The 25,632-nt window shown below is 46.0% G+C and overlaps 1 protein-coding gene across 3 annotated transcripts in view; it reads left to right on the top strand.

The window, feature by feature from the left end:
- abca4a (ATP binding cassette subfamily A member 4a) overlaps positions 1-25,632 on the top strand; it is a 77,165-nt gene that overhangs the window by 40,570 nt on the left and 10,963 nt on the right. Inside the window, exons 12-36 of one of the 3 annotated variants that reach the window (XM_082965636.1) lie at positions 3,918-4,115; positions 7,306-7,511; positions 7,808-7,984; positions 8,218-8,440; positions 8,737-8,958; positions 9,284-9,488; positions 9,813-10,124; positions 10,978-11,164; positions 11,434-11,565; positions 12,074-12,213; positions 12,487-12,624; positions 18,948-19,132; positions 19,279-19,381; positions 19,718-19,923; positions 20,015-20,069; positions 21,706-21,783; positions 22,144-22,319; positions 22,505-22,629; positions 22,836-22,934; positions 23,296-23,485; positions 23,648-23,742; positions 23,834-23,866; positions 24,101-24,206; positions 24,302-24,376; positions 24,503-24,672. In XM_082965636.1, the coding sequence (XP_082821762.1) occupies positions 3,918-4,115; positions 7,306-7,511; positions 7,808-7,984; positions 8,218-8,440; positions 8,737-8,958; positions 9,284-9,488; positions 9,813-10,124; positions 10,978-11,164; positions 11,434-11,565; positions 12,074-12,213; positions 12,487-12,624; positions 18,948-19,132; positions 19,279-19,381; positions 19,718-19,923; positions 20,015-20,069; positions 21,706-21,783; positions 22,144-22,319; positions 22,505-22,629; positions 22,836-22,934; positions 23,296-23,485; positions 23,648-23,742; positions 23,834-23,866; positions 24,101-24,206; positions 24,302-24,376; positions 24,503-24,672 (3,836 nt within the window). The remainder of the gene's footprint in view (positions 1-3,917; positions 4,116-7,305; positions 7,512-7,807; positions 7,985-8,217; positions 8,441-8,736; positions 8,959-9,283; positions 9,489-9,812; positions 10,125-10,977; positions 11,165-11,433; positions 11,566-12,073; positions 12,214-12,486; positions 12,625-18,947; positions 19,133-19,278; positions 19,382-19,717; positions 19,924-20,014; positions 20,070-21,705; positions 21,784-22,143; positions 22,320-22,504; positions 22,630-22,835; positions 22,935-23,295; positions 23,486-23,647; positions 23,743-23,833; positions 23,867-24,100; positions 24,207-24,301; positions 24,377-24,502; positions 24,673-25,632) is intronic. The other 2 variants (XM_045702107.2, XM_045702108.2) reach the window with 2 other exon arrangements.

Genomic DNA, 25,632 nt, shown 5'->3' with positions numbered 1-25,632 from the left:
CAGCAGATCAAATCAAATCAAACTTTATTTGGCACATGCGCCGAATACAACAAGTGTAGACCTTACCGTGAAATGCTTACTTAACCAACAGTGCAGTTCAAGAAGAGTTAAGAAAATATTTACCAAATAAACTAAAGTAAAAAATTCTAAAAAGTAACACAGTAAAATAACAAAAACGAGGCTATATACAGTGGGTACCGGTACAGAGTCAGTGTGCTGGGTTACAGGTTAGTTGAGGTAATTTGTAGACGTAGGTTGGGGTGAAGTGACTATGCATAAATAATAAACAGCGAGTAGCAGCAGTGTACAAAACAAATGAGGGGGGTCAATGTAAATGGATCATCTGCAAACAGTAGACATTTGACTTCAGTTAGTAGGGTGAGGCCGGGTACTGCAGACTGTTCTAGTGGCCTCGCCAATTCAATTGGGTACTTTGTCCACCTCTGGGGAAGAGGCGGAAGAAGTACTCAATTGTCATACTTGAGTAAAAGTAAAGATACCTTAATATAAAATGACTCAAGTAAAAGTGAAAGTAACCCAGTAAAATACTACTTGAGTAAAAGTCTAAAAGTATCAGATTTTAAATGTACTTAACTACAGTGGTGGAAATAAATACTCAATTGTCATACTTGTATAAAAGTACAAAGTAAATGTAAATGCTACACATCAAATTCCTTATATTTAGCAAACCAGATGGCACAATGTCCTTTTTTATTACTTTTTTGACAGTCAGGGGCAACTCCAACACTCAGACATAATTTACAAAGGAAGCATTTATGTTTAGTGAGTCCACCAGATCAGAGGCAGTAAAGATGACCAGGGACGTTCTCTTGATGAGTGTGTGAATTAGACCTTTTTCCTGTACTGCTAAGCATTCAAATGGTAACTAGTACTGTACTTTTGGGTGTCAGGGAAAATGTATGGAGTAAAAAGTATATACTTTTATTTAGGAATGTAGTGAAGTAAAAGGAGTAAAACATATAAATAGTAAAGTACAGATACCCCAAAAAACTACTTAAGTAGTACTTTAAAGTATTTTTACTTATGTACTTCACACCACTGGGAAGATGCCAGAGCTGATGATAATGTTCAAGAGTTTGTGGTCAGTATATTTTATCATTTTGTTTAGTATACCATCAACACCACTGGCCTTCTTGGGTTGGAGGGTTTGCATTTTGACCTGTAGCTCATCCAATGTAATTGTAGAGTCCAGTGGGTTCTGGTAGTCTTTAATAGTTGATTCTAAGATTTGTAAATTATCATGTATATGTTTTTGCTCATTGGTTTTTTGTTATATGCCCGAAAAAAGGTTAGAGAAGTGGTTTATCCATACATCTCCATTTTGTATGGATAGCTCTTCGTGTTGTTGTTTGTTTAGTGTGTTCCAATTTTCCCAGATGGGATTTGATTCTATGGATTCTTCAATTACATTGAGCTGTTTTTTGACATGCTGTTTCTTCTTTTTTCTTAGTGTATTTCTGTAGAGTCGGGTTTTCTGGGTCTCTGTGTTTTTGGTTGGATAGGTTTCTCAATTTCTTTTTTAAGTTTTTACATTCTTCATCAAACCAGGTTTTCTGCTAGAATTTGATATGTTAGCTGATAGGTCAAATATTATATTCAGGCTTCCTACTGTTAAGTTTACACCGTCACTATTGCAGGGAAACATTTTGTCCAGGAAGTTGTCTAGGATGGATTGAATTTGTTGTTGACCAATATTTTTTTGGTAGGTTTCTACACTACCCTCCTTCCAGCTATAGCATTTCTTAATAGCATGCAGTTTGTTCAGCTTTGAGACCTCATGGTTGAGTATTGCTCTGTTCAAGTAGATTGTGATTTTGCTGGGGTCTGATAGGGGTGTTAGTTGGCTGATGGTAGATGTTCTGAGAGACTCTGAACAGTAGTCTACAGTACTGGAATGAGCTGTGGGTGTACCTACCGTAGGAGTCCCCTTGAAGCCTACAATTTGACTATGTACAGACCCAGCATGCGACAGAGCTGCAAGAGTTGTGACCCGTTTTTGTTGGTTGTTTTGTGGTAGTTGTGTCTAGGGGGACACACCTTCAGGGACAGTGCCTTCAGAAAGTATTCATACCCCTTGACTTTTTCCACATTTTGATGTGTTAAAGCCTGAATTTAAAATGGATTAAAGTGAGATTTTATGTCACCGGCCTACACACAATACCCCATCATTTCAAAGTGGAATTATGTGTAAGGTCCCTCAGTCGAACATTGAATTTCAAACACAGATTCAACCATAAAGACCGGGTAGGTTATCCAATGCCTCACAAAGAAAGGCACCTATTGGTAAAGTAGATGGGTAGAAAAAAGCATGGTGAAGTTATTCATTACACTTTGGATGGTGTATCAATACACACAGTCAATACAAAGATAGAGGCGTCCTTCTTAACTCAGCTGTCAGAGAGGAAGCAAACTGCACAGGGATCTCACCATGAGGTCAATGGTGACTTTAAAACAGTTACAGAGTTTAATGGCTGTGACAGGAGAAAACTGAGGATGGATTGTAGTTACTCTACAATACTAACCTAAATGATAAAGTGAAAAGAAGGAAGCCTGTACAAAATACAAAGCCTTATGTTTGGGGTAAATCCAAAACATCAAATCCCTGAGTACCAATCTACATATTTTCAAGCATGGTGGTGGGAGTTTTTTTATGATAAAAGAAACAGAGTAGAGCTAAGCACTGGCTAAAAACTGTTTCAGTTTGCTTTCCACCAGACACTGGGAGATGAATTCACCTTTCAGCAGGACAATAACCTAAAACACAAGGCCAAATCTACACTGGAGTTGCTTACCAAGACGACATTGAATGTTGCTGAGTGGCCTAGTTACAGTTTTGACTTAAATCGGCTTGAAAATCTATGGCAAGACTTTAATGATCAACAACCAACTTGACAGAGCTTGAAGAATTTTAAAATAATAATATTGTACAATCTAGGTGTGCAAAGCTCTTAGAGACTTACCCAGAAATATTCACAGCTCTTAGAGACTTACCCAGAAAGACTCACAGCTCTTAGAGACATACCCAGAAATATTCACAGCTCTTAGAGACTTACCCAGAAATATTCACAGCTCTTAGAGACTTACCCAGAAAGAATCACAGCTCTTAGAGACTTACCCAGAAAGACTCATAGCTCTTAGAGACTTACCCAGAAATATTCACAGCTCTTAGAGACTTACCCAGAAATATTTACAGCTCTTAGAGACTTACCCAGAAAGAATCACAGCTCTTAGAGACATACCCAGAAAGACTCACAGCTCTTAGAGACTTACCCAGAAAGACTCACAGCTCTTAGAGACTTACCCAGAAATATTCACAGCTCTTAGAGACTTACCCAGAAGTATTCACAGCTCTTAGAGACTTACCCAGAAATAATCACAGCTCTTAGAGACTTACCCAGAAATAATCACAGCTCTTAGAGACTTACCCAGAAAGACTCACAGCTCTTAGAGACTTACCCAGAAGTATTCACAGCTCTTAGAGACTTACCCAAAAAGACTCACAGCAGTAATCGCTGCCAAAGATGATTCTAACATGTATTGACTCAGGGGTATGAATACTTATGTGAATGACATATTTCTGTTGAAAAGAACATGCTTTCACTTTGTCATTATGGGGTATTGTGTATAGATGGGAGAGATTATATATATTTTTTAAATACATTTTGAATTCAGGCTATAACACAACAAAATGTGGTCAAGTCAAGGGGTATGAAGGTACCTGACACCTTCCCCCCATGTGCTGAAGGTGTCAGGTTCTTGTCCAGTTCAGGCGTTTAGGTCACCACAGACAAGTACTTGTCCCTGGGCCTGGAAATGAATGAGCTCCCCTGCTAAGATGGAGAAGCTGTCTTCATTAAAGTATGGTGATTCCCCCCCCCCCCCCCCCCCCCCCACAGGATACCATAAGGAATCCCACGGTGAGGGACTACATTGACAGGAGTCTACAGGACACAGAGTTCTCCTCTAAACAAATCCTCAACTTCCTGTACAACGGGCCAATAGAAGACAGGGACTACGACATGGCCAACTTTGATTGGAGGAATGTCTTCAACTTCACAGACCAAGTCATCCGTATGATGAACCAGTATGGAGAGGTGAGCTGGTCAGGACTGGGACAGGACTAGAGTGGGCTGGGCTGGGCTGGGCTGCAAGCTATGATACATTTCATTCACAATGGTGGGGATTGACGACCACGAGACTATATTTTCGGAAACATAACCCTTGGTCTTTTGATTCATGGGTTTGATACTTTTTTTTATAGCTTTTCACCAGAATCTGCATTGTCTTTCTCAATACAAAGTGCCAAACGTCCAAATTCACAGGTTTTCTCCACAAGAAAATATTGAGCACAGTTCTCAGACCTGTTGCTTGTTGCTTTCTATAAACATGAATCAGTTCCAGACAACAACACCCACTCAGTACACACTCTATGTGATATAAGCATACGATCGCTGTATGGCCTTTCAATGGCCTTCTAATTTGCCCCTTACTAAAGACATGTAAATCTGCTCAGGAGGGGGAGAGGGAGAACAACAAGCAAAGCTGTCAGTCTCTTTTGTACCGTACTAATCTAGTGGAGGGTAGAAAACCCACCCGGGCCTTTCTCCCTTCACTGTCTCTCCGAGGACACTCCATCTGAGTAGGCCAAACTGTGTAACTCAGCCCTCGGCCCCTCAAAGCACTTTGGGAACAGTTCAACTCGTCCCTCGCCCCCTCGATACTAATCAGCGTAAGCAGGTAAGGCCTCTTGCCCCAGGGGTGGCAGAACGGGGTAAAATGGCAACCTGGTCCTCACTGTGTGGATCGCATGGCCCCTCTGTCTTTATCTTCCGTGAGGCTTACAGCACTTCAGTGTGACAGAGTAGACCGGCCTGATTTAGCCCAATTCGCTACAGCTGTCAGTCTGACCACCCTCTTTCAGCTCCGCTACAATGAACGCAGTCTACGGAATCCGATGGGCTTGTGTACAGCACAGCAATGGCATAGTCTGATTGAAGAGTGTAGCAACAGTTTTGTCATTGGAGGCTATTAGGGAGGGGTGATCCTTTGCAAACTAATGAGTGTGTGTGTATGGTTTGTTATGCAGTCTTAATGAGTGTGTGTGTGCACGTCTGTGTGCCTGCATGTTTGTGCGTGTGCGTGTTTGCGTGCATTCCTCTGCATGTGTGTGTCTTGGTGGTTCTGTTTGTCTCAGTTCCTTCCCCTGGGCCCATGCAGGACCTCCATGGTGGTAATAGGTACTGTGTTGTTGAATGGCTCAATCAGATGAGGAGCAGCTGCAATAGGAGGCCTGGTGGTGAGGTGTCAGAGTAGATGAGAGTGGATCTGAACTCGGGGCCCCTAGCCAACACTGGCCTTAGTGGCCCCTAAACCTCCCCCCCAGCCCCCTGGATGGGAACCCATGTCCAAGTCCACAGTCCACCAACACTGGTGGCCCCAATTAGGACCGTGTGTGTGTGTGTGTGTGTGTGTGTGTGTGTGTGTGTGTGTGTGTGTGTGTGTGTGTGTGTGTGTGTGTGTGTGTGTGTGTGTGTGTGTGTGTGTGTGTGTGTGTGTGTGCTATTCTTCCTCATATAGAAACCAAAACGCCCCACAAATGATATTGTTCCCCCTTCCAAATTCAAATGTATGTTAATACTGTACCTACATGGCAGTCAAGGTACGGTGCCTTCGGAAAGTATTCAGACCCCTTCACTTTTTACACATTTTGTTATGTTACAGCCTTATTCTAAAATTGATTAAATCGTTTTTTCCCTCATCAATCTACACACAATACCCCATAATGACAAAGCAAAACCTTTTTTTTTGCAAAAATAAATAAATAAAAACTGAAATATTACTTTTACATAAGTATTCAGACCCTTTACTCAGTACTTTGTTGAAGCACCTTTGGCAGCGATTACAGCCTCGAGTCTTATTGGGTATGAAGCTACATGCTTGGCACACCCATATTTGAGGAGCTTCTCCCATTCTTCTCTGCAGATCCCCTCAAGCTCTGTCAGGTTGGATGGGTAGCGTTGCTGCACAGCTATTTTCAGGTCTCTCCAGAAATGTTAGATCTGGTTCAAGTCCGGGCTCTGAATTTCAAGGAAATTCAGAGACTTGTTCAGAAGCCACTCCTGTGTTGGCTTGGCTGTGTGCTTTGGGTCGTTGTCCTGTTGGAGGGTGAACCTTCGCCCCAGTCTGAGGTCCTGAGCACTCTGGAGCAGGTTTTCATCAAGGATCTCTCTGTACTGCCCCATTCATCTTTCACTCGATCCTGACTAATCTCCCAGTCCCTGCCGCTGAAAAACATCCCCACAGCATGATGGTGCCACCACCATGCTTCACCATAGGGATGGTTCCAGGTTTCCTCCAGACGTAACGCTTGGCATTCAGGCCAAAGAGTTCAATCTTGGTTTAATCAGACTAGAGAATCTTATTTCTCATGGTCTGAGAGTGTTTTAGGTGTGTTTTGGAAAACTCCAAGCGGGCGGTCATGTGCCTTTTACTGAGGAGTGGCTTCAGTCTGGCCACTCTCCCATAAAGGCCTGATTGGTGGAGTGCTGCAGAGATGTTTGTCCTTCTGGAAGGTTCTCCCATCTCCACAGGGGACCTCTGGAGCTCTGTCAGAGTGACCATCGGGTTCTTGGTAACCTCCCAGACCAAGGCCCCTCTCCCTCGATTGCTCAGTTTGGCCGGGCAACCAGCTATAGGAAGAGTCTTGGTGGTTCCAAACTTCTTCCATTTAAGAATGATGGAGGCCACTGTGTTCTTGGGTACCTTCAATGCTGCAGAATTTTTTTGGTAGCTTTCCCCAGATCTGTGCCTCGACACAATGCAGTCTCGGAGCTCTAAGGACAATTCCTTCGACCTCATAGCTTGGTTTTTGCTCTGACATGCAATGTCAACTTTGGGACCTTATATAGACAGGTATGTCTTTCCAAATCATGTCCAATCAATTGAATTTACCACAGGTGGACTCCAATCAAGTTGTAGAAACATCTCAAGGATGATCAATGTAAACAGGATGCACCTGAGCTCAATTTAGAGTCTCATAGCAAAGGGTCTGAATACTTACGTAAATAAGGAATTTCTGTATTTAAAAAAAAAAAACTTTTGCAAAAATTGTACAAACCTGTTTTCACTTTGTCATTATGGGGTATTGTGTGTAGATTAAAGATAAATATTATTTTTTTAATCAATTTTAAAATAAGGCTGTAACGTAACAAAATGTGGAAAAATTGAACGGGTCTGAATACTTTCCAAACGCACCGTGCATAATCCATGAATTCCTTTCCACAGTGTCTGATCCTAGATAAATTCTCTGGGCTGAACGATGAGGAGCAGATGACCCACAGAGCTCTGAGTCTGATGGGGGAGAGTAAGTTCTGGGCTGGCCTGGTCTTCATGGACACCTATCCCTGGACCACCAAGGTTCCACCCCACGTCCGGTTCAAGATCCGCATGGACATCGACGCAGTGGAGCGCACCAATAAGATCAAGGACAGGTAAGTGTATATAACTCCCTAATGAATGAGTGGATGTTACCTTACCTTACGTACTCATCAGGGTTACTTTCAAGGTCATGATGCTTGTATGAAGTGTTTTGCAACATAAGCAACTCTTACTTGAAATGGGATTAATGGGATTTTCAGGTATGGTGCCCAGTGTAGAATTTGTCTTTGTTAGGTAACTTAGTGACAAACATATCCATTTAAAAAAAATTTTTTATCCAAATGCTTAAATGCAGATCAAGCCCTCAGATATACCCCTCTCTTCCTTATTTCTCTCCCTCTGGCCACAGATACTGGGACCCTGGTCCTAGGGCCGACCCGGTGGATGATCTCCGTTACGTGTGGGGGGGGTTTGCCTATCTGCAGGACATGATAGAGCATGGCATCATCAGGACCCAGACAGGCAAGGACTGGCCCCTCGGTGTCTACCTACAACAGATGCCGTACCCATGCTACGTGGACGACCTGTGAGTGACACACCTTAAGACACAAATACCAACCCAAGGCCTGCCTGTCAATGTTAAATGTTATTGTTGCATTTAGAAATGGCATTTTTTGATGGTCATTTCTCATCGATTACCCCCATCATTTTTATATCCTCTCTCTCTATCTTCCCCCCCTTTCCTCTTTTCGTCTTCTCTCTCTCTTTTCCACCTTTCCTCTTTCCCTTTCGTTTCTCGTACCACCTCTCCTCCTCTAGCTTCATGCTGACATTGAACCGTTGCTTCCCCATCTTCATGGTGCTGGCGTGGGTCTACTCAGTGTCTATGACCGTGAAGAGCATCGTCTTGGAGAAGGAGCTCAGGCTCAAAGAGACCCTGAAGACCATGGGGGTCACCAATGGGGTTCTGTGGGTCACATGGTTCATAGACAGCTTCCTCATGATGGCTGCCAGCACTTCCCTGCTCACTGGGATCATTATGGTCAGTCCTAATTGGCTTCAAGTTGTAAATGACCAAAATGGCTAGTTGGTCAATGATTAGTATTAATTTATTTCATAGATCAGAGCTTCTCAGAAGGCTGCTGTTTTGAATGTACTGTTGGGACCTCTAGTGGAAGATTCGGGAAATAAACTAGAATCTTTTTACGTTTGTCCCCCAAATTTTCAATCACTTATATGTGATTTCAATTTGTAACTTCTCCTTTGTGCATGAAGCAAATAGGGACTCTAACTCTAAACACTGACAAAACCAATTCAATTCTTTATTCTGTCTTCCAGGGTGGTAAGGTGTTGAACTACAGCAACCCTCTAATCCTGTTCCTGTTTCTTCTAACCTTCACCACTGCCACCATCATGCAGTGTTTCCTACTCAGTGTGTTCTTTAACAAGGCCAACCTGGCTGCAGCCTGCAGCGGTATCATCTACTTCACGCTCTACCTGCCCCACATCCTCTGCTTTGCATGGCAGGACCGCATCACCAAGGATGACAAGATCATGGCGGTGTGTAACCTCCAAATAAGTCCCCCTGGGACACATGCACCTGTCTTCATTCTTTACTCTTCTCGCTATGTTTCAATATCCACACTAACATATCACTTAGCATGAAGAAATGTATTGGCATTCGTTCCAAGTGATACGGTATGTTAGCATGGACATTGGTACATACTGTAGCTTCTGACTCCTGGCATGTTTTTGCTGTCTTACACCTTTAAAAAGACTAACATTTCATACAGTCAGTTTAGATAACCCTCTCAACAGCTAACATCAGTTGATGTTCCTTCCGTGGCCTGTCTATCTGTCTGTCTCTCCATGTCTGTCCTCTCAGAGCCTGATGTCCCAGGTGGCGTTTGGCTTTGGGACAGAGTACTTGTCCCGTTATGAGGAGCAGGGTCTGGGTCTGCAGTGGGACAACATCCAGACCAGCCCTCTGGAGGGGGATGAGTACTCCTTCCTCACCTCCATCTCTATGATGGCCCTGGATACTGTACTCTACGCTGTCCTTGCCTGGTACCTCGACAACGTCTTCCCAGGTAACCACCATGCTATTAGCCTAGGTACCAGTTTGTGCCATCATGCCACTCCTTGTCATGCCATGTTTGGAGTCGACATGGTAGCACAAACAGATCTGGGACCAGGCTATAATGCTATGACTCATGGCAGAAATGCATATAGTAAGTATGCCTAAATCAGTTACAAAAGCTCATAATGAACGTCATAGAAGGAGTAATGTTGAAACTAAGCACCAGTTGGTTACTTTTGTACTTTTGGATTTGATGTTCATAACTATTGGTCTTGTTTGATGGTTGGATTCTAAAACCAGCACCGCCTCTGTGTTTATTTCTGTTCTCCTATAGGGCAGTATGGAATTGGTCGGCCATTTTATTTCCCCATCCTGCCCTCCTATTGGCTCAACTCCAGACCCCCAAAGCCAAAAGAGTTGGAGAAACCCAGGTTTGACAACCTGGTAAACCAGGCTGAAGAGAACCAGAAGACCAATCATGAACCAGGTGACGAACAGAAGACTAAGGCACCAGATGAGGAGCTGCCATCCTGCAAACACCAGGACAAACGAGAGAGGCTGGGGAAGGGGAAAACAGAGGAGGAGGAGGAGGAGGAGGAGGAGAACAACAAGAACCAGGAGGAAAAACCAAATGGAGAAAAAGAGGGTAAAAACACATTCAAATAAATCCACTTGTCTTCTAAAGAGAATAACTAAGTGGATTTTTTTTAAATATGTAAGTATCAGGGCCATGGACTCTTTGTCTCAGTCCAGCATCTCTGATGAATCGCTGATGAGGTTTGAAACAATAGAGCTCTCTCCCTCTCTCTCTCGCTCTCTGTGGCCTGCTTGCCCGGCCCACAATGCTTAGCGGCAGGCAGTGTGTGGGAACCCGCAGTCCTTGAGTGTGTTTGCTCTCCAGGTCGGGTCTCAATACAGACTGACACATTGGTACATTTCCCTCAGTCAGAGTTAGTTAATATGTGATTCAGCTCCCGTTTGGTCCGCTCCCTTTCACACAGTCAAAGTGGCAGCATTCCTTTCCCCTGATTTCACCTTCACTGTTTGCCATTGTTTTTCTTAGGACATCTCATTCAATGGTGTATCAGCAACGATTTGTCAGATTGGGACTATAAACAGTGTCTAGATAAAATAACGTCTTTCAGGTCATGATGCAATGTGGTGGAAGATCATGTGATGTTGCTATTTTTGTGAGGCAAAAATAACATAAACAGTTCTGTTACAGTTATTATTCACTATCAGCACCGACAAACAACATCTATTTCATATCCCTGTATCAACTGTGTAACAGTACACCCATTCCAGCCTTATCAGTGCACACAACAGTGTAGATGTTGTATAATATGGATGACACACTATAATACCCTGACAATGTACGCTTGTTGTTCACATCTATCTGATTGTATTGATTATATTGGATTCTATCAGATTTTGACCTCACAACTCCTATCCCAATGACCTTTAACATCTGACCTCCAACCTCTCAACTCTCCCCCCAGGTCAGCCCAGCCATGCCTACTTTGAGGGGGAACCGGCAGGGCTGGTGGAGGGTGTGTGTGTTCAGAACCTGGTCAAGGTGTTTGGTAGGGGACAAAAACCTGCGGTAGACGGACTGAGCATTACCTTCTATGAGAGCCAGATCACTGCTTTCCTGGGGCACAATGGAGCTGGGAAGACCACCACCATGTATGTCACCCACAGTCAAATGATTCACAGTTTGACCATCTGAATCAGTTTAGGGCCGTGTTTCTCAACCTGTGGTACCTTCTATCCCTTGGGATACCTGACCTAAGAGCAGGTTCTTTGGGCAGAATGTGATCAACCAAAATAGATTGAGAACCACTGGTTGGGGGACAGCTTTGTGACAGTAGGTGTAGTGACTATGACTGTGACATCTGGCCATGTGACTCTGTCCGTCCTCTACATCCTCTGTCCCTCTGTGTGGTCTCCACCAGGTCTATCCTGACGGGGATGTTCCCTCCCACCTCGGGGACAGCATCCATCTATGGGAAGGACATCCGGACAGACATGGACACCATCAGACACTCTCTGGGCATGTGTCCCCAACACAACATCCTCTTTCACCAGTAGGTGACCCCTTACAGTGCCTGCTGCCTCAGTGGGTTAACGAGTCATATAGACACAAGGAGTGATTAGATGTGGTGATGCATTTGTCTATTGTCTTTCTCTCCACCATGTCCATGTCTCTCTCTCCACACTTCTTTTCTTTCTCTTTCCATCGTCCTCTCTGTCCATCTCTCTTAGCCTCTGTCTCTTCTCTCGCTCTCCTCTCTTTCTGCATTAGTGCGTGGGGAGGTAAGGTGGGCGTACTTCCTAAACAGGTCTAATTTATCTCTGTCTATGGAGATTAAGATGTTGTTCTGTGTGTGTACAGGTTTAATAAAGACTATTTGGTCTGATGTGGGTATGTTGGGACAAGATCATAATGAAACAAGAATGTAATGCAAAAAGAATGTAGCTGAGTGATTCATAAAATCCCAACTTCCTACTCTGTTGGGGTGTTCCCCTCGAAGGAGCACATTCAGCACAGTGCAGCTGCTCACCACAGGCTCTCTCTCTCTCTCTCTCTCTCAGTATGACCGTAGAAGAGCACATCCTGTTCTACAGCCTGCTGAAGGGGAGGTCTCTGTCTGAGGCTCAGCTGGAGGTAGAGAACATGCTGGAGGATCTGGGCCTGCCCCACAAGAGAGACGAGGAGGCACAGAACCTCTCAGGTTTCACACACACACACACACACACACACACACACACACACACACACACACACACACACACACACACACACACACACACACACACTGTGTTGGGCCTCGGGCACAGTTACAGTATATAGTTCATCATTGCTAGTTCTGTTTCACTGCCAGCGATGATGAACCAAACACTTCTTCTCATCTTTAACTTGTGTTTAGAGTGTCATAATCAAGATATGAGATACCAGTATTGTTGTCCTCTCCTCCTGTCCTTATCTTCTCCTCTTCTCCTCTCAGGCGGCATGCAGAGGAAGTTGTCTGTTGCTATGGCATTTGTGGGCGGTGCCAAGGTGGTGATTCTGGACGAGCCCACATCGGGGGTGGACCCCTACTCCAGACGATCTATCTGGGACCTGCTACTCAAGTACCGATCAGGTACACACCAGGCCTGGTTTATAATACATGTGTATTTGAGTATTTGTTATTTTAAGACTTTTTTTCTGTGTATTTGAGTATTTTCAAATACACAGCCCAAAACAATAACTTTTATTTAAGTATTTGAATGGTTATTTGTAAAAAATAAAAACAAATAAAAAAAATTGTCTAGCAAATAGTATTTGAAAGTATTTTCAAATACTTATTTCAAATATTATTTTTAAATACCTCAGTTTAATGCATAAGAGTGTATTTGAGTCAGTGTATTTGAGTTTTTTCAAGTGTATTTACAAATAAATTATAATATTCAACTACTTGTTTTTTCAAATAAAGGTTATCTGAGTACTTGTTTTGAAATGTATTGAAACTGAGTAACTGCTCGTCAAACATCTCATTCCAAAATCATGGGCATTAATATGGAGTTGGTCCTCACTTTGCTGCTATAACAGCCTCCTCTAGATGTTGGAACATTGCTGCGGCGACTTGCTTCCATTCAACCACAAGAGCATTAGTGAGGTCGGGCACTGATGTTGGGCAATTAGGCCTGGCTCGCAGTCGGCGTTCCAATTCATCCCAAAGGTGTTCAATGTGATTAAGGTCAGGGCTCTGTGCAGGCCAGTCAAGGTCTTCCACACTGTCACGCCCTGACCTGAGAGAGATGGTTTATTTCTCTATTTTGTTAGGTCAGGGTGTGGGGTGGGCATTCTATGGTTTCTATTTCTTTGTTTTGGCCAGGTATGGTTTCCTATCAGAGGCAGCTGCCTATCGTTGTCTCTGATTGGGAACCATACTTAGGCAGCCCTTTTCCCTCCTTGAGTTGTGGGATCTTATTTTTGTACTGCTTTGTAAAGCCTGCAAGACGTGACGGTTGTTTTCCATTGTTTATTATTTTGTTTAAGTGTTCAGAGTTAAAATAAATATCAAGATGAACACATACCACGCTGCACCTTGGTCTACTCCTTTTTATGATCGTTACACACACCGATCTCAACAAACCATTTCTGTATGGACCTCGCTTTGTGCACGGGGGCATTGTCATTCTGAAACAGGATAGGGCCTTCCCCAAATTGTTGCCACAAAGTTGGAAGCACAGAATCATCTACAATGTCATTGTATGCTGTAGGGTTAAGATTTCCCTTCACTGGAACTAAGGAACCTAGCCCAAACCATGAAAAACAGCCCCAGACCATTATTCTTCCTCCGCCAAACTTTACAGTTGGCACCATGCATTGGTGCAGGTAGCATTCTGGCATCCACCAAACCCAGATTCATCTGTTAGACTGCCAGATGGTGAGTGATTCATCACGCCAGAGAACGCATTTCCACTTCTCCAGAGCCCAATGGCGGCGAGGTTTACACCACTCCAACCGACACCTGGCATTGCGCATGGTGATCTTAGGCTTGTGTGCAGCTGCTCATCCATGGAAACCCATTTCATGAAGCTCCCGACCAACAGTTATTGTGCTGACGTTGCTTCCTGAGGCAGTTTGGAACTCGGAAGTGAACGTTACAACCGAGTACAGACGATTTTTATGCGCTACCCGTTTCAGCACTCAGCAATCCCGTTCTGTGAGCTTGTGTGGCCTACCACTTCGCAGCTGAGATGTTACCACTACACAATAACAGCACTTACAGTTGACTGGGGCAGCTCTAGCAGAGCAGAAATCTGATGAACTGACTTGGAAAAGTGGCATCCTATGACGATGCGACGTTGAAAGTCACTGAGCTCTTCAGTCAGGCCATTCTACTGCCAATGTATCTCTATGGAGATTGCATGGCTGTGTGCTCGATTTTATATACCTGTCAGAAACGGGTGTGGTTGAAATAGCCGAATCCACTAATTTGAAGAGGTGTCCACATAATTTTTATACCTGAAAGTGTATTTGAACCCAGCTCTTGCTCACACAGTACATATACCTCCTGCTGGATGGAGCAGGAAAAACAGCTGATTTACTTAAATTTACCAACATCGGAAATGTACAGTCATGGCCAAAAGTTTTGAGAATGATGCAAATATTAATTTCCACAAAGTTTGCTGCTTCAGTGTCTTTAGATATTTTTGTCAGATGTTACTATGGAATACTGGAGTATAATTACAAGCATTTCATAAGTGTCAAAGGCTTTTATTGACAATTACATGAAGTTGATGCAAAGAGTCAATATTTGCAGTGTTGACCCTTCTTTTTCAAGACCTCTGCAATCCGCCCTGGCATGCTGTCAAATTAACTTCTGGGCCACATCCTGACTGATGGCAGCCCATTCTTGCATAATCAATGCTTGGAGTTTGTCTGTAACGCTGGATGTAGTGGGTGTGGAGTCAAACGCAGGAAACAAGAGTGTTTGCTATCGGGCTTTAATGAATGCACCGTCAAAAGAATATACACCCAAGAACAACAACAGGGTGTAATCAAAAACACAAGGATCTAAAAACACGTACCACTACACGAAACACAGTGAACGACAGAAATAAGCCCGCACACAGAACAGGTGGGGAAACGGGCTTAAATACCCAACTAAACACTAATGAGACACAGGTGAAACCAATAAAGACATAACCAACAGAAAAGGAAAAAGGGATCGGTGGCAGCTAGTAGGCCGGTGACGACGACCGCCGAGCGCCACCCGAACAGGGAGAGGAGTCACCCTCGGCAGGAGTCGTGACATTGTCAGAATTTGTAGGCTTTTGTTTGTCCACCCGCCTCTTAAGGATTGACCACAAATTCTCAATGGGATTAAGGTCTGGGGAGTTTCCTGGCCATGGACCCAAAATATCGATGTTTTGTTCCCCGAGCCACTTAGTTATCACTTTTGCCTTATGGCAAGGTGCTCCATCATGCTGGAAAAGGCATTGTTCGTCACCAAACTGTTCCTGGATTGTTGGGAGAAGATGCTCTCAGGGGATGTGTTGTTACCATTCTTTATTCATGGCTGTGTTCTTAGGCAAAATTGTGAGTGAGCCCACTCCCTTGGCTGAGAAGCAACCCCACACATGAATGGTCTCAGGATGCTTTACTGTTGGCATGACACAGGACTGATGGTAGCGCTCACCTTGTCTTCTCCGGACAAGCTTTTTTCCGGATGCCCCAAACAATCGGAAAGGGGATTCATCAGAGAAAATGACTTTACCCCAGTCCTCAGCAGTCCATTCCCTGTACCTTTTGCAGAATATCAGTCTGTCCCTGATGTTTTTCCTGGAGAGAAGTGGCTTCTTTGCTGCCCTTCTTGACACCAGGCCATCCTCCGATCCTGCAGCTGAATCAACTTTAGGAGACGATCCTGGTGCTTGCTGGACTTTCTTGGGTGCCCTGAAGCATTCTTCATAACAATTGAACCGCTCTCCTTGAACTTCTTGATGATCCGATAAATGGTGGATTTAGGTGCAATCTTACTGGCAGCAATATCCTTGCCTGTGAAGCCCTTTTTGTGCAATGCAATGAAGACGGCACATGTTTCCTTGCAGGTAACCATGGCTGACAGAGAAAGAAAAATGATTCCAAGCACCACCCTCCTTTTGAAGCTTCCAGTCTGTTATTCGACCTCAATCAGCATGACAGAGTGATCTCCAGCCTTGCCTTCGTCAACACTCACACCTGTGTTAACGAGAGAATCACTGACATGATGTCAGCTGGTCCTTTTGTGGCAGGGCTGAAATGCAGTGGAAATGTTTTTTGGGGATTCAGTTCATTTGCATGGCAAAGAGGGACTTTGCAATTAATTGCAATTCATCTTATCAATCTTCATAACATTCTGGAGTATATGCAAATTGCCATCATACAAACTGAGTGTAACGGCCGTCGTCAGAATTAGACCAAGGTGCAGCGGAGGATGTGTTCATCATTAGAGTTTTAATGAAAAAGAGAACACTACAAAAATAAACAAAAGACGACAGCAAAACAGTCCTGTCAGGATTAACTCTACACAAGACAGAAAACACTAGCCAGAAACAATTACCCACAAAACCCAAAGGAAAAACATGCTCCTTATGTGTGACTCCCAATCAGCAACAACGAACTTCAGCTGTGCCTGATTGGGAGCCGCACACGTCCCAAAACAAAGAAATACAAAAATATCGAAAAAGGAACATAGAACGCCCACCCAATGTAACACCCTGGCCTAACCAAAATAAAGAACAAAAACCCCTCTCTATGGCCAGGGCGTTACAGTACCCCCCCAAGGTGCGGACTCCGACCGCAAAACCTGACTCTGAAGGGGAGGGTCCGGGTGGGCCTTCTTACGGCGGCGGCTCAGGTGCGGGACGTGGCCTCTGCTCCACCCTCGGCGTCGCCCTCTTAGGTGGCGCACCTGGCTGCGCCGAAGGTCTGGTGGGCGACCCTGACTGCGGCCGGCTGGCGGGCAACCCTGGTTGCGCCCGGCTGGTGGGCGGTGATGATTGCGCCCGGCTGGCGGGCGGCGATGGCTGCGCCCAGCTGGCGGGCGTCCCTGGCTGCGCCCGGCTGGCGGGCGTCCCTGGCGGCTCCGGCGGCACTGACCCAGGATTCACCAGGCTGAGGAGACATGTAATAGACCTGGCCCTAGGCGCAGGCACAGGACTCACCGGGCTGGCGGGCGGCTCTGGCGGCTCCGGACAGGTGGGCGGCTCTGGACAGGCGGGCGGCTCTGGCGGCTCCGGACAGGCGGGCGGCTCTGGCGGCTCCGGACAGGCGGGCGGCTCTGGCGGCTCCGGACAGGCGGGCAGCTCTGGCGGCTCCTGACTGGCGGACGACTCTGGCGGCTCCTGACTGGCGGGCGGCTCCTGACTGGCGGGCGGCTCTGGCGGCTCCTAACTGGCGGGCGGCTCTGGCGGCTCCGGACTGGCGGGCAGCTCTGGCGGCTCCGGACTGGCGGGCAGCTCTGGCGGCTCTGGACTGGCGAGACCCACTGGAGGCCTAGTCCTAGGAGGCGGCACAGGACGGACCAGGATGGGGAGACCCACTGGAGGCCTGGTCCGAGGAGGAGGCACAGGCTTAACCAGGATGGGGAGACCCACTGGAGGCCTAGTCCTGGGAGGTGGCACAGGACGGACCAGGCTGGAGAGATCCACTGGAGGCCTGGTCCGAGGAGGAGGCACAGGATAAACCGGGCTGTGGGGGAGCACTGGAGTTCTAGCCTTTACGCTCTTTACCCATACTCCAGGCTGACTGCCCACTCTGGCCCGGCACGGGCGGAGAGCAGGCATTGGGCGAACTGGACCCTCCCAGCGCCCTGGAGACACAGTGCGCAGAGCCGGTGCAGGATACCCTGGCCCGAAAAGGCGCACTGGAGACCAGACGCGCTGAGCTGGCACAACCCGTCCTGGCTCGATGCCTGCACTCACATGGCACTTGCGGAGGGCTGGCCTATAGCGCACCGGGCTATGAACGCGTACTGGGGACACTGTGCGCTTTACCGCATAACACGGTGCCTGACCAGTACTGCGATGCCTGCCGTAAGCACGGGGAGTTGGCCCAGAATTCCTTCCTGGTTCCGCCACACTCCCCGTGTGCCACCCCCCCAAAAAAATTGGGGGGCTGCCTCTCGTGCCTGTTGCGCTCCCTCTCCTCATACCAGCGCCTCTCAGCTCTCGCCGCCTCGATCTCCCACTGCGGGTGGCGATAATCCCCAGCTTGAGCCCATGGTCCTTTACCGTCCAGGATTTCCTCCCAAGTCCACGATTCCAGATAGCTCCTCTCCTGGTTCTTCTCCTTGCGCTGCTCCTTCCTCCACTGCTTGGTCTCGACAGAATTAGACCAAGGTGCAGCGGAGGATGTGTTCATCATTAGAGTTTTAATGAAAAAGAGAACACTACAAAAATAAACAAAAGACGACAGCAAAACAGTCCTGTCAGGATTAACTCTGCACAAGACAGAAAACACTAGACAGAAACAATTACCCACAAAACCCAAAGGAAAAACATGCTCCTTATGTGTGACTCCCAATCAGCAACAACGAACTTCAGCTGTGCCTGATTGGGAGCCACATACGGCCCAAAACAAAGAAATACAAAAACATAGAAAAAGGAACATAGAACGCCCACTCAATGTAACACCCTGGCCTAACCAAAATAAAGAACAAAAACCCCTCTCTATGGCCAGGGCGTTACATTGAGGCAGCAGACTTTGTGAAAATTAATATTTGTGTCATTCTCAAAACTTTTGGCCACGACTGTGTAATATCAAATGCCATCTCATAATGCTAACCCTATATAACCCTCTCTCTCTCTCTCTCTCTCTCTCTCTCTCTCTCTCTCACTCATTCTCTCTCTGTCTCATTCTCTATCTCACTCATTCTCTCTCTCTCGTTCTCTCTCTTTCTCGCCCTCTCTCGTCCTCTTTCTACCTCCCCAGGACGTACAGTGATTCTGTCCACTCACCACATGGACGAGGCTGACCTGTTGAGTGACCGTGTGGCCATCATCTCTCAGGGTCGTCTTCACTGCTGCGGCTCCCCTCTCTTCCTCAAGAACTGCTTCGGTGCCGGGTTCTACCTCACCCTGGTTCGACGAATGAAATACGAGGGACCCAAGACCAAGGTGGGATGGATACGATCTCGGAAAGAGCCTCTAAAGTGTGTTGTTGTTTATGTGAGAGAGAGAGAGAGTGTGTGTTAGGGTGAGTGAATGCTTTCATTGCCTAGACAGAGGTGCGTGTCATTGATGGCGTTTTCTCTTTGTCCTAGATGAAGTGTGACTGTACTGATGAGTGTTCGTGTAAATGCTCCACCTGTACCACGTACAAAGAAGAGTTACCTCAAGCCAAAACCCAGGACAGACAGATGGACGGTAAGGTTTTCATTGAGGAATTGAGGTGACATAAGTATAGGGGACCATAAAGCCCCTTTACACATGGCCACTTTCCTCACTAGCTGTTGCATCTGTGTATGTTCTGTATGTGTTGTAACATACTTGTAACAGGTGACATAGCCAGAACCACAGCGTTGGTTCCAACACTAATGTTGACTTGGTTTGTGTGTGTGTGTTTCTGTGTCTGTGTGTGTCTGTGTGTGTGTGTGTGTGTGTGTGTGTGTGTGTGTGTGTGTGTGTGTGTGTGTGTGTGTGTGTGTGTGTGTGTGTGTGTGTGTGTGTGTGTGTGTGTGTGTGTGTGTGTGTGTCTACCAGGTGACTTGTCAAGCATCACAGGGCTGGTCCACCACCATGTCCCAGAGGCCCGTTTGATCGAGGCTATCGGCCAGGAGTTGACCTACCTGCTGCCCAACCAGGGCTTCCAGCCCAGGGCCTACGCCTCCCTCTTCAGAGAGCTGGAGGAAACCCTCTCTGACATCGGCCTCAGCAGCTTCGGGGTCTCTGACACATCACTGGAGGAGGTGAGCCTATATTCAATCACAATACATCAGTCCACTACATGTTTCCATGTTTGATGGCCATGTACCATTGCACTTTCTTTTTCTCTTGTAGATATTCCTGAAAGTGACAGCGGACGGTGAAGCCAAATCTGGCAAAACTACACAAGGTAATTTAAAAAGAAGATCTGAACTGTGTGTCTTTTATAACTTGTGTATTGTCTGTGATGTTCTGTGTGTTGGTCTGTATAGTACTGTACTGGGATGTTCTGTGTGTTGGTCTGTACTGTACTGTGGTGTTCTGTGTGTTGGTCTGTACAGTACTGTACTGTGATGTTCTGTGTGTTGGTCTGTACAGTACTGTACTGTGGTGTTCTGTGTGTTGGTCTGTACAGTACTGTACTGTGATGTTCTGTGTGTTGGTCTGTACAGTGACTGTACTGTGATGTTCTGTATAGTACTGTACTGTGATGTTCTGTGTGTTAGTCTGTTCAGTACTGTACTGTGATGTTCTGTGTGTTGGTCTGTACAGTACTGTTCTGTGTGTTGGTCTGTACAGTACTGTACTGTGATGTTCTGTGAGTTGGTCTGTACAGTACTGTACTGTGATGTTATGTGTGTTGGTCTGTATAGTACTGTACTGTGATGTTCTGTGTGAAGACTGTACTGTACTGTGATGTTCTGTGTGAAGACTGTACAGTACTGTACTGTGATGTTCTGTGTGAAGACTGTACAGTACTGTACTGTGATGTTCTGTGTGTTGGTCTGTATAGGACTGTACTGTGATGTTCTGTGTGTTGGTCTGTACAGTACTGTACTGTGATGTTCTGTGTTGGTCTGTACAGTACTGTACTGTGATGTTCTGTGTGTTGGTCTGTACAGTACTGTACTGTGATGTTCTGTGTGTTGGTCTGTTCAGTACTGTACTGTGATGTTCTGTGTGAAGACTGTACAGTACTGTACTGTGATGTTCTGTACAGTACTGTACTGTGCTGTTCTGTGTGTTGGTCTGTTCAGTACTGTACTGTGATGTTCTGTACAGCACTGTACTGTGCTGTTCTGTGTGTTGGTCTGTTCAGTACTGTACTGTGATGTTCTGTGTGTTGGTCTGTACAGTACTGTACTGTGATGTTCTGTGTGTTGGTCTGTACTGTACTGTGGTGTTCTGTGTGTTGGTCTGTACTGTACTGTGGTGTTCTGTGTGTTGGTCTGTATAGTACTGTACTGGGATGTTCTGTGTGTTGGTCTGTACTGTACTGTGGTGTTCTGTGTGTTGGTCTGTATAGTACTGTACTGTGATGTTCTGTGTGTTGGTCTGTACAGCACTGTACTGTGATGTTCTGTGTGTTGGTCTGTATAGTACTGTACTGTGATGTTCTGTGTGAAGACTGTACAGTACTGTACTGTGGTGTTCTGTGTGTTGGTCTGTACAGTACTGTACTGTGATGTTCTGTGTGAAGACTGTACAGTACTGTACTGTGATGTTCTGTGTGAAGACTGTACAGTACTGTACTGTGATGTTCTGTGTGAAGACTGTACAGTACTGTACTGTGATGTTCTATGTGTTGGTCTGTACAGTACTGTACTGTGATGTTCTATGTGTTGGTCTGTACAGTACTGTACTGTGATGTTCTGTGTGTTGGTCTGTATAGGACTGTACTGTGATGTTCTGTGTGAAGACTGTACTGTACTGTGATGTTCTGTGTGTTGGTCTGTACAGTACTGTACTGTGAAGACTGTACAGTACTGTACTGTGATGTTATGTGTGTGACAGTTATGTTGGATTTGCTGTCATCTACCCCCCAGACCAGAGATTGTGGCAGCAGACACCTCGACCCAGTGTAGGACACAACAAAGTAGCACTTTATGTCGACCAATCTGAAGGTGACAAGCTACAAGCTACAAGCTACAAGCAACAAGCTACAAGCTACAAGCAACAAGCTAGAAACTACTGCAATGGCTATAATGCTGCAATGGCTATAATGAACAGATATCTTATAAGCCATGGCCTTTAAACTAGGACTCCATGGGCAACGTCAATTCTGGACCCATATACTGTTCTCTAGTGGCATTACAGGAAGCTGTAATAGATTCAGGCTTACGCTGAGTGGTGACGCTGCAGGCTTGCAGGTCATGCAGAGTGTTTATGGCTATCACTGTAGAAGACCATTTAAGCTGTGTAGTATCACTCTTTCTGTCTGCAGACAGGGAGCGTTTAACTCCCGACCTCTCCCTACGTTACAGAGGCAGACGGAGAGACCCAGGCCAACAGGCAGGGGAATTCTGGGGGCTCGGAGGGCAGCGAGGGGCGGGGCTCTAGACAGGTCAAAGGTGTCTGTCTGGTCCTGAAACAGTTATTTGCCCTGCTCATCAAACGGTTTCACCACGCCACAAGATCACATAAGGACTTCTTTGCTCAGGTACCATTCTCCACAGACGGCTGTTGGCGCTGTGTATTTTGCGTCCCCTCTATCATGTGCATTGGCTATAAATCCCTATTTATAATCATGTGCAATAATGTTACACATTTCTTGATGGTTCCAGTTTCATTATGCAGAATTTGAATATGGAAACGTCCCTGTGTCTTTTTGTTTGGTTCCTTCAGATAGTTTTGCCTGCCAGTTTTGTGTTTGTATCACTGATGTTCACTACGATCGTACCTCCATTTGGAGAGTACCCCAGCCTGACCCTTAGTCCCTGGATGTATGGACGACAGTTCACCTTCTTCAGGTGAGCATAGAGACTTCTGTCCTGCCCTGAGTCTAGCACCATTTGTTAAACCAATCGTCCAGCCAATTCAGAGCAGATTCAGTCTGAGGAAGTGCAATTCCACTGGCACAAAACATGAGTAGAACGTAGAAGTCTCGAATGATTATGTGGATTTTGATCATGTTTGATAAAGACTGTTGTTGACTGTTGGATGTGCCATCTTCCAGTAACGAGCGTATCCTGGACCCTGAGATGAGGTACTTTGGAGAGGTGCTGCTGAACAAGCCTGGCTTTGGGACTCGCTGCATGGTGGATGAACCTCTGGAGTGAGTATTGACCAGGGACAGTTCACTTACCATACAATATCATCTGTTTGCTCAGTGTCGAAGTATAGCATCACTTTAAGACTCGATTCCAATAGGAGTCAGATATCAGTCTGGGGGCCAGAAAGCAACTCGCAGGCCGGACGTGCGCTAGGATTGAGTTTGAGACCATCTTAAAGAATGTCATAGTTACTGATATCATGTCGGCTACTGTATGCCCAAAAGTAACGGACATTAGGGGAGGAGGGAGGCATCGTTGCATATGCCCGAAAAATGATTTTGTCTATCATGTTGATCCTGATAGGCACTTCAAGTGTAACAATGTGCATGTGTGCGTGCGTGTTCCTGTGTGTTCCCGGTATAGGGATTTCCCATGTAATAACATCACAACGGAGTGGGAGATGCCGCGCGTGAACCCTGCGCTGATAGACATGTTGGATGGACCAGAGTGGACCGCAGTTAACCCTTCCCCGGGCTGCCAGTGTAGTACCCCTAGGAAACTCACCATGCTGCCTGTCTGCCCTGAGGGAGCAGGGGGGCTAACACCACCACAGGTTAGTGTAGACATATGCATAGGCTTTAACTCAATGGGCTGATACAGTATTGTGGTAATCAAGTGGCCCCGGTTTAAATCCCAGTCAGTCACCAATGCACACTGTGTGTGTGTGTGTGTGTGTGTGTGTGTGTGTGTGTGTGTGTGTGTGTGTGTATTTTAGAGGATCCAGTCGACAGGTGATGTTCTGGTGGACCTAACAGGCAGGAATATCTCTGATTACCTGGTGAAGACTTACCCCTCCCTCATCAAGGCCAGGTACTGTGGAACTATTTCAGCCCTTCATCTACTTTCTTCTGTTCTACATACACAACTCTAATGGCAGAATTCATATGTCTTTCTTGTTCAGTTTGAAGAGCAAATACTGGGTGAATGAACAAAGGTACTATTTCCATATTTTACAAAATTCGAAACGTAGCATATTTGCAATGAGCTAGGTGGGTGTTACCTTTGCTTGTGGCCGTCATGTAACGGAAAGTGATGTTGTAGCGCCCTCTGGTGGTCAGGGGCATAGTACCGTTATTGTATAAGGAGTTTTAGCTTTCACTGAGTATACGGTCTCACTCCTGGTGTTCAGATATGGAGGTATATGTGTTGTCTGTTGTCTGTCATCCAGGTATGGAGGTATATCTGCCGGGGGACAGCTTCCTGTGTTAGATGTGGACCCTAAGACCATCCAGGACGCAGCGTCACAGCTGGGACGACTGCTCAATGTTACTGGGGTATGACTACTAAAGATGTCTCTGGTGTGGATCTTTACACACTTCAACAGCCCTGTAACTGTCCATGTAACCAATCATGGTACTCTTCTCTCCAGGGTAAATACTCCAAACAAACTCTTAAGGACATAGGAACCTTCCTTCGATACATGGAGAGTGAATACAATGTCAAGGCAAGGCATATATTGCAGTTGTCTACACTGTATACAATTTAACCCTCTACTGCAAATCCACTGTCTTACTTTTGTACCATACACCAGCAAAATATTCACTAGAATATCCATTCTGTATTTTTGAAGGTGTGGTACAACAACAAGGGCTGGCATGCCATGGTGGCCTTCATGAATGTGGCCAACAACGCCATCCTCAGAGCCAACCTGCCCAAAGATGCCAGGCTGGATGTATACGGCATCACCACCATCAACCACCCTCTCAACCTTACCAAGGAACAGTTGTCTGAAGTCACTGTGTGAGTACTGGCCTTTCAGGAGATTTGATACTAGAGGTCACTGTGTGAGTACTGGCCTTTCAGGAGATTTGATACTAGAGGTCACTGAGTGAGTACTGGCCTTTCAGGAGATTTGATACTAGAGGTCACTGTGTGAGTACTGGCCTTTCAGGAGATTTGATACTAGAGGTCACTGTGTGAGTACTGGCCTTTCAGGAGATTTGATACTAGAGGTCACTGTGTGAGTACTGGCCTTTCAGGAGATTTGATACTAGAGGTCACTGTGTGAGTACTGGCCTTTCAGGAGATTTGATACTAGAGGTCACTGAGTGAGTACTGGCCTTTCAGGAGATTTGATACTAGAGGTCACTGAGTGAGTACTGGCCAACCAGGTGAGGTGATTAAAGCATCTAATAGACAGTTCTCCTGGATCATCTAACCCCGTTCTGTGTCCCTGTGATGGTGGCTATCTAACCCTACTCCCTCTCCTCTCCTCTCCTCTCCTCTCCTCTCCTCTCCTCTCCTCTCCTCTCCTCTCCTCTCCTCTCCTCTCCTCTCCTCTCCTCTCCTCTCCTCTCCTCTCCTCTCCTCTCCTCTCCTCTCCTCTCCTCTCCTCTCCTCTCCTGAGCACCTCAGTGGATGCGATGGTGGCTATCTGTGTGATGCTCTCTATCTAACCCTACTCCCTCTCCTCTCCTCTCCTCTCCTCTCCTCTCCTCTCCTCTCCTCTCCTCTCCTCTCCTCTCCTCTCCTCTCCTCTCCTCTCCTCTCCTCTCCTGAGCACCTCAGTGGATGCGATGGTGGCTATCTGTGTGATGCTCTCTATCTAACCCTACTCCCTCTCCTCTCCTCTCCTCTCCTCTCCTCTCCTCTCCTCTCCTCTCCTCTCCTCTCCTCTCCTCTCCTCTCCTGAGCACCTCAGTGGATGTGATGGTGGCTATCTGTGTGATGTTCTCTATCTAACCCTACTCCCTCTCCTCT

The sequence above is a fragment of the Salmo salar genome, chromosome 19, assembly GCF_965601325.2.
Source record: "Salmo salar chromosome 19, fSalSal1, whole genome shotgun sequence".
NCBI classification, from domain to species: Eukaryota; Metazoa; Chordata; class Actinopteri; order Salmoniformes; family Salmonidae; genus Salmo; species Salmo salar.
The sequence above is the reverse complement of the archived record's forward strand: the minus strand, read 5'-3'. Positions and strand labels throughout refer to the sequence as shown.